General features: G+C 43.9%; 1 protein-coding gene across 1 annotated transcript in view; it reads left to right on the top strand.

The window, feature by feature from the left end:
• The window catches only part of LOC147797661 (cell adhesion molecule DSCAM-like), a 59704-nt gene that overhangs the window by 26413 nt on the left and 18087 nt on the right, over window positions 1-15204 (top strand). Inside the window, 14 exon segments of the mRNA XM_087142716.1 lie at window positions 580-726; window positions 890-1039; window positions 1708-1986; window positions 3934-4203; window positions 6532-6828; window positions 9225-9497; window positions 9958-10236; window positions 11059-11178; window positions 11703-11873; window positions 12521-12820; window positions 13071-13202; window positions 13587-13760; window positions 14350-14420; window positions 14597-14828. Coding sequence (XP_086998842.1) covers window positions 580-726; window positions 890-1039; window positions 1708-1986; window positions 3934-4203; window positions 6532-6828; window positions 9225-9497; window positions 9958-10236; window positions 11059-11178; window positions 11703-11873; window positions 12521-12820; window positions 13071-13202; window positions 13587-13760; window positions 14350-14420; window positions 14597-14828 — 2895 coding nt within the window.

The raw sequence follows: 15204 nt of genomic DNA, 5'->3' as shown, positions 1-15204 counted from the left end.
CCAACACTTCAGCGTGCTTTTGTTTCAACATGACGATGACTGGATAATTTCAGAAGTGAAAAAAGAGAATTCAGTTAACGTTTGAGCCGTGTATGGCACAAGTATTCCGGTAAAACAAAACTGCTCCTGTTTCGACTCTGGAACGTGTGCAATCCTCCAAAAAATAATGGAACCCTGTCAACACTTTGTTTTTTGTTTCAAGACAATTCCTGCTGCTGGCCGTAATACGTTTATCCTCGAAGGTAATTGAGCTCTTGAAAGCCCGTGTGTTGAAGTCACACATTGTTTTGCTTAGCTGCATAGCTGAAGCCAACTGATCGTATCATTTGTGATAATGCCATTTTAGCTCCACTCAACAAAATTACAGGCTTCAATTTTGATACGCTGATCGGTTCTACGATCATAGTCATGCATTTAGGGAACCAGACTGAAGCTGACAGCTGCATAGGAGCCAGACCAACATCAATCCTCACTGTGATATTAAATTGTTGAATTGGGAACCAGCCAGAAGTAGATAGCCAACGGATTAGATAAAGGAACCACTTTCGACCGAATGTGATGTTTATTTTCATTTTGCAGTAATCATCCAAGCTTACACTGTAGAGTTGCACGACAATCACGTGATGCGCGGAAACACCGCTGTGTTCAAATGCGCTATTCCTGCTTACGTCAAGGATTACGTTGAAGTGACGTCATGGTCTCGCTCGACAAATCCCCTGACTTCTGGTAAGTAGACACAATTTCTACCAAGATAAGCCTCAACACCTGTCTATCAACACAAGTTTTGTTCTATTAGGCTTGGATACCTTTGTCCGAAGCATGGTCTTCCCCTAAAATGTAAGAAATGCTATGTACATTAAACTACATTTGTGTAACACTATTTTTGTAGAAGGGAGATTCAGCATTCTACCTACTGGCGAACTCCACATCCGGGACGTTCGTGACGAGGATGGAACGGGTTACCAATATCGTTGCTCTACGAAGAACCGACTGACCGGGGAAGTCAAAGTCAGCCGAGCAGCGCTGCTTAATGTGGCGAGTGAGTTCAAGGTTTTAAAACGGAACCAGTGGAAATCTGTCTTGCATTCTCATTTTTTGGACTATTATTGTATCCCAAAGTACATATTCGTGGCTTTAAAGACTGTATGGAGTACCGAAGTTTAACGTCATTTTGAACCAGGAAGTGTAGTGCAAACGAATGGAGTGCGCACGCGTGTTGGTTCACGCTCTGGTTCTTACGCTAATGCCTTTTACATACATAATTGTACGGTAGTCTATAGGCAGTTGATGAAAACTCGACTAGATTTGCCTTGAACGTTTATAAATCACGACTAGTTTGAATTATGATGTTGCTGAAATGATATAAGAAAGGTCGTAACGCGGAAACAAACCACTTTTATGCGCTTTCTTTCACTGTATGTGAACACATTATCAATCCTTGTGCAAAGCCAAATGTCGTTCCTTAAACTTTGCTAATCCATTCGCTGCCCCAAAGCAACTTTCCTTCTTCAGATTTTTGTAAATAACCCTCATTACTTCTACCCACTCGGTATAGTCTTGGAAATTTGTTTGGAGCGTCTGCAAATTGTTTGAATTAATTACTCTGTCAAGAACTGCTCAGGGTTTCCGTTTCAAGAGTGCAGACAACCCCCCCATTTAGTTTGTGAGAAATTGTAGGTTTCATTTTCGGGATTTTCCACTGCCCAGATCCCACGAACACAGTTCCCGAGATGATAAACAGCCGGCGAGAGTACGTGGGCAAAGTCGGGGACGCGGTGGAGTTGCCGTGCGTGGCCAGCGGCTACCCAATCCCCACTTACCACTGGAAGAAAGACAGTCAACCAGTTATCTTGGACGACCGCTTGACTCTGAAGGGAGGCAACCTGCTGATTAACAGGGTGCGGCTAGAGGATGACGGGGTTTACGAGTGTGAGGCAACCAGCGACTCCGGTAGCGTGACTGCTAGTCGCCATCTTACCGTTCGTGGTAAGCTCACCGGATTGACATTTTCGTAAATTTCTGTATTTCAAAGCAAGGTCATTCGGGAACGAGTACGCGCCCGAGTCGACAGGGCAGACTTCGCGCGCGTATTGCTAGTCCTGAATGACCTTAGACGCACTTCAATTGGGGCATGTGTTGTTGAAATAAGTGGCTCATGTAATGTGTGCTTTTACTTTGAGCCCGCCTCACTGCAACCACAATGTTACCTATGAGAAATGGTCGTCTTTTTGGCGTGGGCTTTCATTTTCAATTTGCGCACGCTTTGTGGTAACGTGGCAGGAATCTGTCATCGTTACCTCTGACGCAACTGCACCCAGAGAATCGAGTACAATTTTTGAACTGGACCTGGCATTTCCTTCCATTTATATCAGAAACGAATGTAAAATAGCTTCTGTCTTGAAAATGCTTCGAAGTCCCCTTTGAAAGGCTAATTTTTTTTAAAAAAGAGCAGGTTCCGCAATTTTGTTCATTTTGTATGCCGATTCAATGAAACACAATCTCTATGAGCTTTTTAAAGAGACACCTTCTCCCCAAAATTGCTTTAAATGAACACAAATGTAGAGGAGCTGAGAGGAATCCAGTCAAAGGGAACTCATTTTATTGATATTTCTCATGTCAATTGTTGCCCAGGGACAGTGCCATGAAATGTTATCTGTCAGGTTTCCGGAAGAGCCCTAACCACTCGGAAATCATACGCCATAAACACTTTTAATGCTGATGATGCGGTCACAGTTCCCGTGCCAAACCTGCCGATGGTCACTCCGAATGTTCCTATCATCATCAACCAACGTGCCATACCTGAGGCACTTATCCACTCGCAAAAAGTGCCTGAGATCAGTCTTAACAAGCAGCAACGCAAATATTCACCCCAACATATGGTCAGACTGAACACGGCTCAGCTTTTTCTCGTCACAGTACAAACATGGGTCAATCAGTATTACTTATTACTTCAAATTCTCTCGAGCAAGGGTTATTACGACAGAACAGACTGACATTTGGTATGTAGCGTGACTATACACCAGCATAACTGTGTAGTGTTTAGAATAATAACGACTGATTGATTTGAAACATTTGAAAGTATAGAACGTGACCTTTCCGGTGTAACGGTCGCATTTATCCGGCATGTTCGGATATCCGGGCATTAACCGAACACTGCCGAGCGACCCGATCTAGCACCCGAATGTATGCGCAGTAAGTCCCGTTTTGTTCACTTTTATGGGTGTGCTGAGTTCCTAACAACGTCGACTACATATATTGGCTGCGTGCGATCACTCAAGTCATGCTAGGAAACAGGGTATGGCGCTGCAAGATCTTACCAATGAGAACGAGGTTGCGTATGTACATGTACTGACCGTGGATACCTCTCCATCGTCCTCATTCATGGCTCGACCATAGAGTTGGATACTATATCCAATTCCATGGGCTCGACGTACGTGTATAATGGTTGCACCACTCACCTATCTCTTGCGCAAAAGCGGCAAGTCAAAGTAATTTCCCAATCTCCCAGTCTCATCTGCATTTCTTCGTACGCCCACAGCCACCGCGCGCGCCTAATCCTCAGGAGTGGAGTCAAAGACCAGGACGAAGACCAGAGCAAACCGGTCGAAATGTCGAGTTCACATTCAATTTCCTATCAGAAACATACATCCTCCAAAAAGGATTTATCCACATGGTGTAACCGCATGCCCTCTCTTTACTTATATCATGATCTAGCTTCAAAATACAAGATCCATGGTAATGCGGCAGGTGTCCATAATGGGATTATGGACGGTCTGTAGAGCGCTCCTTAGGTAACTAATTATTAACTATAATTAACCGTTATGGAATGTTGAGGTGATGTAAAGCTACCCCAAGCACATTCTGAGAAATCTAAAATAAAATGTCTTCACAACCTCTGAAGGCTTTCGTTTTTCCTCCTCGTGTGCTCGTCAGAGCCCCTGGCTGTGTACTTCTACCCACAGCGTCGCAGCGTAGACGTCGGCGCCTTCGCCAATTTCAACTGCACGGTCAGCGGCTACCCTATCGAACGGGTGACTTGGTACAAGAACGCCCAGCCACTGGACGGCGACGACCGGGTGACCATCTTCGACAACGGCACGCTGGAAGTGTCGGACATGACCCGTGGAGACCGGGGCATGTACCAGTGCGTGGCCAGCAATAGCTGGGAGACCAAAGAGGCAACCATGCAGCTGTCAATGGGTGGTAAGGAGAATTGCACTTATTTGAAGGCGTGTTACCAGACCCCTCCCCTTTTGTTTGAGATAGAGTAAGCAAGTGATATTTGTCAAAGAGAAACTTCGGCTGGCATTAGTTCTGTCTTTATTATTCAACTCGTAATGCCCTTTTTACGATTACCAAACGTATACCTTGTTTTGAAAAGGCGAAGCTGTTCTGTTCGACTTATTAATTCATTCACATCGATCTCTTCTTTTTTTTTTTGATATGTAGTCCGATTTAAAGACGGTCTTGCTGCAATTAAATCTGAGTCGACAATGTAGGGATTTATGGACAACAGATAGATGATTTTTTGTTACAGTTGAACATCTAAATAAACTGTCTTATGCCTAATAAAACTGGGTAACCGAATTTGAAATCAGCGCCTTAATTTTCCCATTGCGGCTTGTTAATATACGTAAATGAGAGTCATTAGTAACTTTGGCGAAGGAGGAATTGGGTAGCAATTAACATAGATTATTGGTACAGGACGCGAGCAAAAGCTTGCCCCATCAGTATCCTACACATCCTCTAGAAATCGCCTTGTGTAAATATTACGTTGGTTCGTTATGACAAAGAATCCTTTAGCCCGTGTGAAGATTAGGGGAATACATTATATGTAAGTGTACTACTATTCCATAAAGAACGTAGTTCTTGTAATGCCGGGTGGATATTGATCTGGGATCGATACGCGATCATTCATGTGGCACGTGCCCAAAGTGGCTTCTCCACCATAGCCTGATACTTCGATCGGCGACATCCTGCGAGCCACGACGAACAAAACAAAGTGGGTGATCCAAGCTAGAGTGTAGCTGAGACTGAGGGCTTTCCCGAGCAAGAAAGCAAATAGGAAATCGAAGTCAGCCCTCAGAACAAGACCGGAACACTTTAAAACCACATCGCCGTAATGACCTGTGTATGTACTGTAATTCGCAACCCCTGTGGCACGCGCACGTATGCCAGCCGAGTGAAATCTAACACCGCCTCTGATTGGGTCCCAGGTGGCTTCCACATCACGCTGGGCCAATCAGAGCTGCCCCCACGGCTCGGCTTTCAGGCGTGCAACTCCTAATGAAAGCTGGACAGATGGCAAAGCCACCAAAGTGCAATAGAGATATTAGTAATCCCGTTGGGCACATGCGTACACACTTCTTAAGTGCCATCCTCCGCAATTTGTGTCACAATCCAAGGACTAGTTTGGTGGTGTTTTCGACGCTCGGTAATACTAAGCCATCCTTTATGGGGTTCCAGATGAACCAATTCGTAAACGCTCGGACATATTGTCTCCTTGTGGTGTTCTATTCGATTTGGTCAATATGTTTTGCAGATGAATCCATCATGAGCAACGAAGTACTCGACGGAACAGGTAAAATATGCATGGTGGTTTCACTTGAGACGCACAGCTTATAACCCATAATGACGTCACGTAATTTGCATCTGAACGCGTGACAGCGTAGTGCTTTGTCAAATATTGCATTTAATCGAAAGGTCTATTTTGAACATGTATGAGTGGTTTTCAGATTTATAAACATTGACACTAACACACTAGGCCCAACCATCAACTAACAACATTTTAAGTACAATAGTATTGTATACATTTTTTTTAATGAAATAAGTTTGCCTCTTAATAATCGTCCTTTCTTAAAGTAAGAAATGTCCCCTTGAAACTTTGTGCTTTTGATTGTATTGCTTTTGGTGCTATTTTCCAGCTCTTTGACTGAAATATTCCATGTTGACATAATCTTTTACTTAAAGGACCCCTTTTTAAAATCCGGGCCCAAGGGTTAATTTAGATTTCCTTATGAAGTCATAAAGTTGCCATTTCAGGTTTTGTGAAAACCATTGCACAAATCGATCCTACTTTTAAAGATATTCTGCTAAATGTTGGTCAAAATACCATTTACCTATATTCTGGTGAGATTCTTTGTTTCACAAATAACCAACATATTTATATCGCACCATTGGGTGCATTTAAATCACGACTTCTAACTGTTTAGACTTGTGCACTCCTTGCAGTGGACTGACTAATGCATTATTTGGCTGAGCAGTCAAAACTAATATTTTTATTTCTTTGTACTGCTTCAACCCCCTAACAATCTTAAATGCTTGTTTTATTCTAAATGATGAATTTGTTCAAAACCTTATTCATTACGCCCGTGCATACCTTGGAATGTCTCTGACATTAATGCAATGACTATTTTTTTTACTAAAGCATGAATTTCTCCCATAATTTTCTCAATATGCAATGGAGTGGACCCTTTGCAGGAGTATAATTACTAGTGATATTTTTATGAAATGATTTCCTCACAATTACAGCCGCCAAGCCAATCCTGCTCGACCACTTCACCAACGAGACCCTTCAGCCGGGGCCCAACCTCCAATTGTCATGCACAGTTGCAGGAAACCCTACCCCTGAGGTCACGTGGTATCGTGACGACGCGCCCATTCCGCCAATCAGCAGGTACGCCAACAATGACGTCATCAACGCTGACGGGGACGTGGTGAGCTACTTGAACATCACCGGCTTACGGACGATAGATGGCGGGCTGTACCGTTGCGAGGCAACCAGCGAGATTGGTGTAGCGAGCCATGAAGACCATATTTTTGTTATAGGTTTGTGTTCTTTGCCTTTGATATCCAAACGATGAAGAAACAAAGTGAAGCCATTAAAGAGGATTACTCAAACTTTTTTTCTTCTTTCAAAGCCTTAATTCTGCGATGTCCCCGTCACTCAGGCACATTCCTAAGCTTGACGAGCGCGCGAATTTGGTTTTAGCAGTGTGCTCCCATTGGCTGATGAGGAAGCATTCAGTGTGCATCTCTTATGTCCACTCGCGTACGGACAACGCAGTAATGGCTCCTTATTCTTGTCACTGGATCGCTCTTTACGAAACAGCTTTCCGGAACAATGGGATGACATCAATAAATTAAAAAGTCGCAATGTGTTCCCAGTAATACCCAGAACTACTTTATTTGATATTCATTGACAATGGGTCCTGTCTCCCAGCATATGCTGCTTCATATTGAACTTATTCGGCGAAAACAAAGTGAAATTTAATTGCACTGAATGAGGCATAGTACAAAGGAGATAAACACAAGGGGTTCATTATGTCCTTCCTTTGCCCATTCAGCATCGTTCTGCTGCCTATTTATTTACTAAGAATTGTTGGCTTTTTTATTTGGAATATTTTTACTATTCAGACAAATTGCTAGATAGTTGGGCGATAAAGAGTTTTGTGCAGATTTGGATGGTTTTATTTGACCGTCAAAGTGCTATGGTAGGTGGCTGAACTGTTCACAGTGAGAAATGCTTTGGGTAAAACTTCAAGAAATATACACAGATTTTCGTTGTAGTCTCCCAAACGCTTTGAAACAACACCATGGGAGCCCCTGGTGCGTTGTAAAAACCGCTTTATCTTGTAGTTTAGTTTTAAAAGGTAACAGTGGCATATGGACGAGAATTCTAACTGCGTTATGGCCGTTAGGATAATATGATTGCAAAGGCAATCAACTCGACAGACACAGAAGCCCGTAATGTGTGTGGTATTATTCACAATTCCCCGTCTTTGTATTGCCGAAACAATTTAATTAATAACTTACTTGTTGCGGCGCTGATCAACGACGCACGTGCATACTTGATAAGTGAATGTAACCGTATGGTGCACATTGTTCTCCGCCGAAGCCAATACGGTAGACTTAATGACATTTTTGAAGGCAAGAACCTTTTGAAAATCTGACAACTATTGTTGGGAAATTATTATGGCGGCACGGGTGCTACAGTGTCTAATTACAACACCCTGCGATAATCATTTTGCAATTTAACTGTGTTTATGCTGTGCAAATATGTTGGTAGTTAACCTGCGGTTGAATTCGTGCATGCGTACAGCTGTATGCAAATGATGGTTTAATAGGCTTTTCTCCCGGCGTTAAGTGTTACACGGGGATTATCTCAAGGATCGATAGCACGTTTGCGAGATAACCACATGTGGCTTTTTCGGTACTCGCCTATGTGGCATACTGAGTCACACAAAACGCAATTATTGCAATAGTACAGGGCTCCTACATGCGGTGTAAAAGGCCAATTTTCAAAATTTATGAGTAGGAGTCAAGGAGATATCTTTTTTTTCACGTTATGAGCTAGCATCCAGTGGCATTGTTACCGGTCAACGCACAGTGCTCAGTGATGTCTCCGCCCATCTACTCAGAGGCCCACGAGCGCCAACAGCTTCATCTCCTTTTTGAAATTAATTTTGCACGAAGCACAGATATCAAATAGGTACACCAATATTAACACCAGACTGTGTTCATGCACTTCATCGCTGTAGGCTAACAACATCAACAAGGCTTTACACATTTTGACATAAGTCAACTGTCAAGGCCAGTAATGAGTAGTAGCAGAGCAAACCTCCCGTGGGGGGGGGAGGGAAGGGGAGGGAAAAAGTTTCCATGGAGGTGCAGTTTCCCCCTTGTCTCCCTTGGCTAGATGGCCGGCTCTTCTCACAGGGAAGAGTTCCCACGGGGACAGTTGTCCCGGCTACGTCACTGCCATTCGAGTATTGTTAGCTCCCTCCGTTGCACTAAAAGCTTACAAGCACAACTGCACGTGCCTTTGCCGTGCAATTTAAAAAGTCAACAGTTACAGATGTACAAACTGGAGGATGCCGCATCAAACATGGAGAACCTTTCCTGGTAGAATTCCCGCTTCGCCTCAAGACGAATTTCATTGTCAAACAGACCCTTCTGATTTGTCGTTTTCTGTTGGTTCCTCCCCTGGCTTTATTCGAGTCAGAGCTGTAAAGAGAGAGTAGCGCCAACTTCCGACTTTGGAACCAAAATCGCCGTTCATTATAGGTGCAGTACAGTATAATCCACCATTTTGGCTCCAACAATTTAGATACTCATGTCACAACTAAGACGTGAACATCCAAAATGACGTATCATTGCGAATAGCAGAACATTTTGATAAACAAGATGAAACTTATAACAGGAGTGATTCGTTTTCCCACCAGGCCCACCTTTTGTCCGTCCCCTGCCCAACATCACCGCAGTTGCCGACCGCGATCTGACCGTGCATTGCCGCGTAGTGGGCTACCCGATTCAGTCCATTACCTGGTCCAAGAGGGGCCTGACGCTGCCAACTAACATCCGGCAGACGGTGCACCCCGACGGGACCCTTGTGATACGGAGGGTGGAGCAAGGCCGGGACGAGGGGGAGTACGTCTGCACGGCACGCAACCAGCAACAGTTGACCCACTCCCAGAAATTCACGCTTGCTGTGCACAGTAAGTCTACTCCATAAACTCAAAATACTGTAAAACGCCCGCAAGATGTCAGCACTCCGCATGATTTCTCTTTTTTCATACCCCTCAACAGTTTTTAGCCTGTGCTTACTCTGCTCTCTGTAAGTTTGAGATAACCACTGATAAGCACGCTCCGTTTGATAGTTGAGAAGTAGTTACCTGACATGAATATGTACAAAAATGTGTTATCCAAAATCTTTTCCTCTTATCCTGCTTAATTCACTAGAATTAATAGAAAAAGCCAAACAGAATTAATTTAAAGTATAGCAGGCATTCATTCTGCACTCTCATGCAGGACTCGCACTCCAAAGGAAGAGATTGCTGTAACTCATTCAGTGTTGAATTTTTTAGCCTTTGTGTAGTGCTGAATCGAATTCGCTAGATTAGGCTTTGCCCATTTCGGCGCACTGAAAATGAAAAAAAAAACTTTTTATTCTCTCAGTTCCGCCTGAGATCGCCCCCTTCTCGACTCCACCCTTACCACAAGGCCAGAGGACCCAACTCTTGTGCACCATCCCGAGGGGCGATGTGCCGATAACTATTTCGTGGCTGAAGGACGGCGAGCCGATTCCCCCCGGCATCGGAATTACTCAAAGCCAGACGGCTTTCAGCAGCTCCCTGCTGATACTCGATGCATCACCCGTGCACGACGGGAACTACACCTGCGTAGCGAGTAATATGGTTGCTACTGTGAACTACACCACAGAGCTTGTTGTTTTGGGTGAGTTCTCTGCTGATGTTGGCCCACTTCGTGTACAGGTATATTAATAAATGTAAACGAAATCCAGAGACCCAGTGGGCGTAAATCATAGGGGGGGTATATACCCCCACATTTTGAGGGCGATGGGCCCTATTAAATCAACCCCCCACGCACACATTTTTGTGGTGAGCAAAATATAAAACGAATTGTGAAGACTTTTTTGGACTTCCAAACGGCTGAAATGCATCCAGTATCGTTCAAAAAGGAAAATAACTTTTAAAAAGCGATAAATAGAGTCCTATGCCTTTCTGATGTAAGATAGATTCTGCATGAATGTAATGCATGTTTAATGTACATCCATATCAATGAACATCGACTTCTATTTAGAGTCAAATGGTGTCATCCCTCACCCCGATTTTCGAAGTTTCATGGATGGGCAAGTCATCCCTCCACCCTTCCCCATTCCCCCAAACTCCCCCAAACTCCAGCACGCCGTTGTCAGAGACCCCTTAGACGCTAACCCTTGCTGTTCATAGTAGTGGCCGGCCCCCGTCAGTGGCGGGAAGCATTGTGATAACTATTGGAAGGAGCCTCCTTTCCTTGACGGTTTCTCCGAAAAAAAAAACAACCAACACATTCCTTCAGGCATTAGAAAGGGCCATTGCGATTGTCCAGTTAAACATCAAATTATACAATCATATTTATTCATTTGATCCATTGGTGGATCCAGTATCCATAGGTGAAAACTCCATCTCTTAAACCAGGACTGATGCATTCACATCCCGAAACACTCTTTGAAGTAATAGTACATTTTGATATGTGATATCTTTGATATCTTTGCAGTTCCTCCTCGATTTGTCTTGCAACCCGAGGACACCTCGGTCGTGTTGAATCACACCGTCTACATCCCTTGCGTGCCTGACGGTAAACCCAAACCGGTAGTCGTCTGGAAGAAGGCAGCAGGTACCAACGCCTTTATCCTACAGAAGGCTTGGCTCCATTGCAAATCCGGCTGCAGACTATGTCACTTAATCTTGAAATAGGGGTACATAGCTCAGAACAGTCAAGGCTATCATGCATTCGGCGGCACTTTGAGAATGAAACATTCAGGACAGCTACGATCCCTCTCAAGAGCTGTGTGAAAATAATTCACAAACGCTTGTAAACGTATCTGCATTTGCCGGGAAGTCATACATTTTGGTCATGCATTCAGAGTGCGAAATTCACTAATTGATTCTACAATATGCATGGCCTTAGATATATTGTTCCCGGTGGGTAATCAGTTGATTACCGGCAGTTGCTACCCTAATATGGTGTCAGCGGTGGGATTGGAACAATTGTTCACCGTCGTACACCATGCTTGACCCCTCTTGAAAAGCTACAATGTTGAAGAGAAAAAAAACACTTTCTATTGATTGGGAACACGTGACATAATCTCCAACACATTCATATAACTGCGATCATATTTATGTGAAATTTGGAAATAGGACCAGGAGCGTCCAACTTTATGGACCTACCCGAGGACACGAGGATCTCGGTGACAGAGAACGGTTCCATGATGATAGAGGAAGTGGAAGAGGAGGATGGTGGATTCTACCTGTGCCACATCTCTAATGACGTGGGAAGTGACAGCAAGACCGCAAAGCTCTCTGTCTTCCGTGAGTTCCCAATGAGTCAGTTCGATATTCCAAATGCCCTTACCCAAATGAAGCGCGTATGAGGTCATTCGGGACTCGCACAAAATACAGAACTGGTTCATCACATAAAAACAACCACGCTCTAATTCCATATCTCTACCTCTTGATTTACAGTGCAAAGTAAGTGAACGAACAAAGACTGAACAAAGACTCTTTATACAGAATAAAATTTGATATAAACGTCTTTTAATCCACGAGCGACCCAGTATCTCTGATGTAGAAGAATTTTTGTTTCAAGAAATGTTTGTACTAGTTAAGCTTTGCTTCAACTTACTTCAAACTGAAGAACATTGCACAAAAGCTGTTGTCGGGTTTGGATGATTCACGTCATTGAAGTTACAGAATAACATGTTGCAAAGATGTTACAAAAGAATTCTGGCTACCGTAGGTTTTGTTTTCGGATGGCAGGTGAAATTCCTACATCTGTGTCTTTACTGTTGGGATATAATTTAATGCTTTCCTCAAAGGACAATGTCCTTAGAAATTTGAAACTTTTAACACTTATGCTACCTCAGAATACCTACGGGACTCGTAAAATAAGGCTCTGTTAAGAACTTTTGATTGAATGAGAACCGTGCTAAAATGTCCAGACACAATTCTTCTACCAGTCCCAGCGAGGTTCGACGACCACGAGGAGAACATCACCTTGGACGCGGGCCAAGACGTCCATATCAACTGCCTTGCGACCGGCCACGACCCCCTGGAGATCCAATGGCGCAAGGACGGCGTCCTCTACACGCGGCTGGAGCTGGAGGGGAAATTCGAGATCCAGAACGTCGCGGCGCGGAACTCGTTACGATCCGTGCTGAGCCTGTTCGGGGTAGGCCGGGAGGACAGTGCCGTCTACACCTGCCACGCCGAGAACGCGTACGGGACGGACGAGAGGACGACCCGCTTGTGGGTTCTTGGTAAGGTTCTTAGCTGAGTGACGCAAAAGGACTTCGTATCCAGCATTCCGTTGAAGAACGGATTTTTGACCGTGTGACCGCAAACATAGCCTCTATAGTAAACCCTTTCTGAGTCCAAACATACCTCTTGTCCAAACCTCAATATCGCCCATTTGTGCTCTCCATTTTTTTCCAAGAATATATAAAAGAAAAAAAAAGTGTCTGATTGGTACACACATCCGGTATTTACTTGTGGGTTTATATTTTGCAGAGCCACCAGAGCCGCCAAGCAATCTTAGCGCTTTGGCCATCACGAGCCGCAGTGCCACGCTAGGTTGGCGACCGGAATTCGACGGCAACAGCCCCCTGACTGGTTTCACGCTGGAGTACAAGAACGGCAGTGGTAGGGTCCGGTCCTTGTTCTGAAACTGTTTGCACTGCGTGGGATGCATTGTAAGAAGCCAATTGGAGTCACAACGCGCTGTAGGCCTCGGAGAAAGAAAGAATAATACTACCGTGGGCGGGCACAACGAGCATGATATCTTGGGTTGCTTACACTCTAACGTGCTTTACTGGAAAAGGCTTTCATGACGGGCAATCAAAACCTTTGATTTAGGTCACTTTTAATATATTATTACAGTAAGATACTAAACCTTCTTAACTGACATCTCATTCATTTCGTTAGCCAGTCCACAGAGGTGGGCTGACGCCTGTGCACTACACACTTCTTAAAAAATTCCCACAAATGAAACAGTATTGATTGTTCCCGAATTTTCCATGTTTGCAGATGCCTGGCAAGGTGGACTCCCCACTGCGCATGTTCCAGCCAACGTCACCAGATACCTGTGGACTATAGCCAAGCTGCACCCGTACAACACGTACAACGTGCGCATCTACGCGTTCAACGCCATCGGCATCAGCGAGGCCAGCACGGCCATTTTGTTCACGACGGATGAAGAAGGTTGGTTATCACAGTAGCGCTTCGTCCCTATGGAAAACAATAACATCTTTTGCTGCCTGTTATAAATCAATCGGCTGCTGTGGTTTACTATGGTGCCAGATATCTATTTCGCATCAGTTCAGATTAACTCATGTCACCTTGTTAATGCCACATTATGGCTTTCTGTTGAAAACATTCTGGTTGTAAATTGCACATTTTAGGTAGTAATTATGAGCTCCAATAGGGAAAACTACCTGCCTGAGTGTATGTAAACTAGTCCTTTTTGGGATAAGGCCCAGAATTGGTAAATGAAGCAGACACAAGCAGAGGAAATTTACACGATCATTATTCAGGCTTGGGGATGAAAAATGACTAAACAAGATGACATACGATAGGAGGATAGGTTTATAGTAAATCATTTATAGATGATAAAATCAACACGCCTTGAATATTTTTTATTGCGATTGGTACAAGTACCACAGTGTTTTTTTTTTTGTTATAGACGTGGTCATACTGACACAAGAAGGAGATATTCAATCGGATACATGTTTGGGTACTTCTCTTTGGCAAGTCTATGTATGGTGTGGGTTTATTTCTAATCAATTTGCAGTTCCATCTGGGCCGCCGTTGAATATTGAGATGGATAGCCACACGTCACAGTCCATAACCATCACATGGAGAGTAAGTCTGTCACGTTAGTTTCTCTGTTCTCTGAATATTAAACCTGACATTTTTGTAATGAGGTATTTCCACTCTGAGCGCAGTAGTCTACAAATGCATGTGTTTTGCATAACTAGAAGCATAACGTGCCTTTTGAGGGATGCAGCTAAAAACTGTTGGTTTGGTCTGCGACACAGCAACCACGGGCCGATTTGCAAAACGGCGTCCTCCTGGGCTACCAGATCCGCTACAAGGATCGCGACTCACCTTTCCAGACGATATCAATCCCGGTGGAGACTGGATACATCGAGACGTACACCCTGAATCACCTGAGGAAGTTTGGGGAATATACCATTCAGCTAGCCGGCTACAACCGCAAAGGCATGGGCCCATGGTCTCCAGAGAGGAATATATTTACACTGGAAGATGGTGAGAGCTTACTGCATGAATATTTTTAGTTTGAGAGGATAAGGTCATTTGCCAGCATGCGCATTTTTGGAACTAAAAATCTATAAGTTGATTTAATGGATTTCATCAAATGCAAGAATCACCTCAAATTTATCAGCCTGGGCGAGAAATAAATAGAGAAGCGAATCACGGCTCACGACTCCTTTGACGAATTTGAACTATACCTTTTTTTAACTGCTCCGATTCGAGTTTGTGATTAAGTGTCACAGTTTTGATACACTTTGATTCGATTTCATTTGATTCTGTTCCACTGTTTTTGATTCTGATTTTGAGCCCTTCGAGCCGATCCTTGCAAATCAACACCGTGTGTCTTCACAGAATATATCAAAATAGGTTT

This window comes from Acanthaster planci, linkage group LG10 (assembly GCF_054643075.1).
Source record: "Acanthaster planci isolate LZ-2023a linkage group LG10, COTS_SCS, whole genome shotgun sequence".
Taxonomy (NCBI): domain Eukaryota; kingdom Metazoa; phylum Echinodermata; class Asteroidea; order Valvatida; family Acanthasteridae; genus Acanthaster; species Acanthaster planci.
Note: the sequence above shows the minus strand (reverse complement) of the source record. Positions and strands in the feature narration are given on the sequence as shown.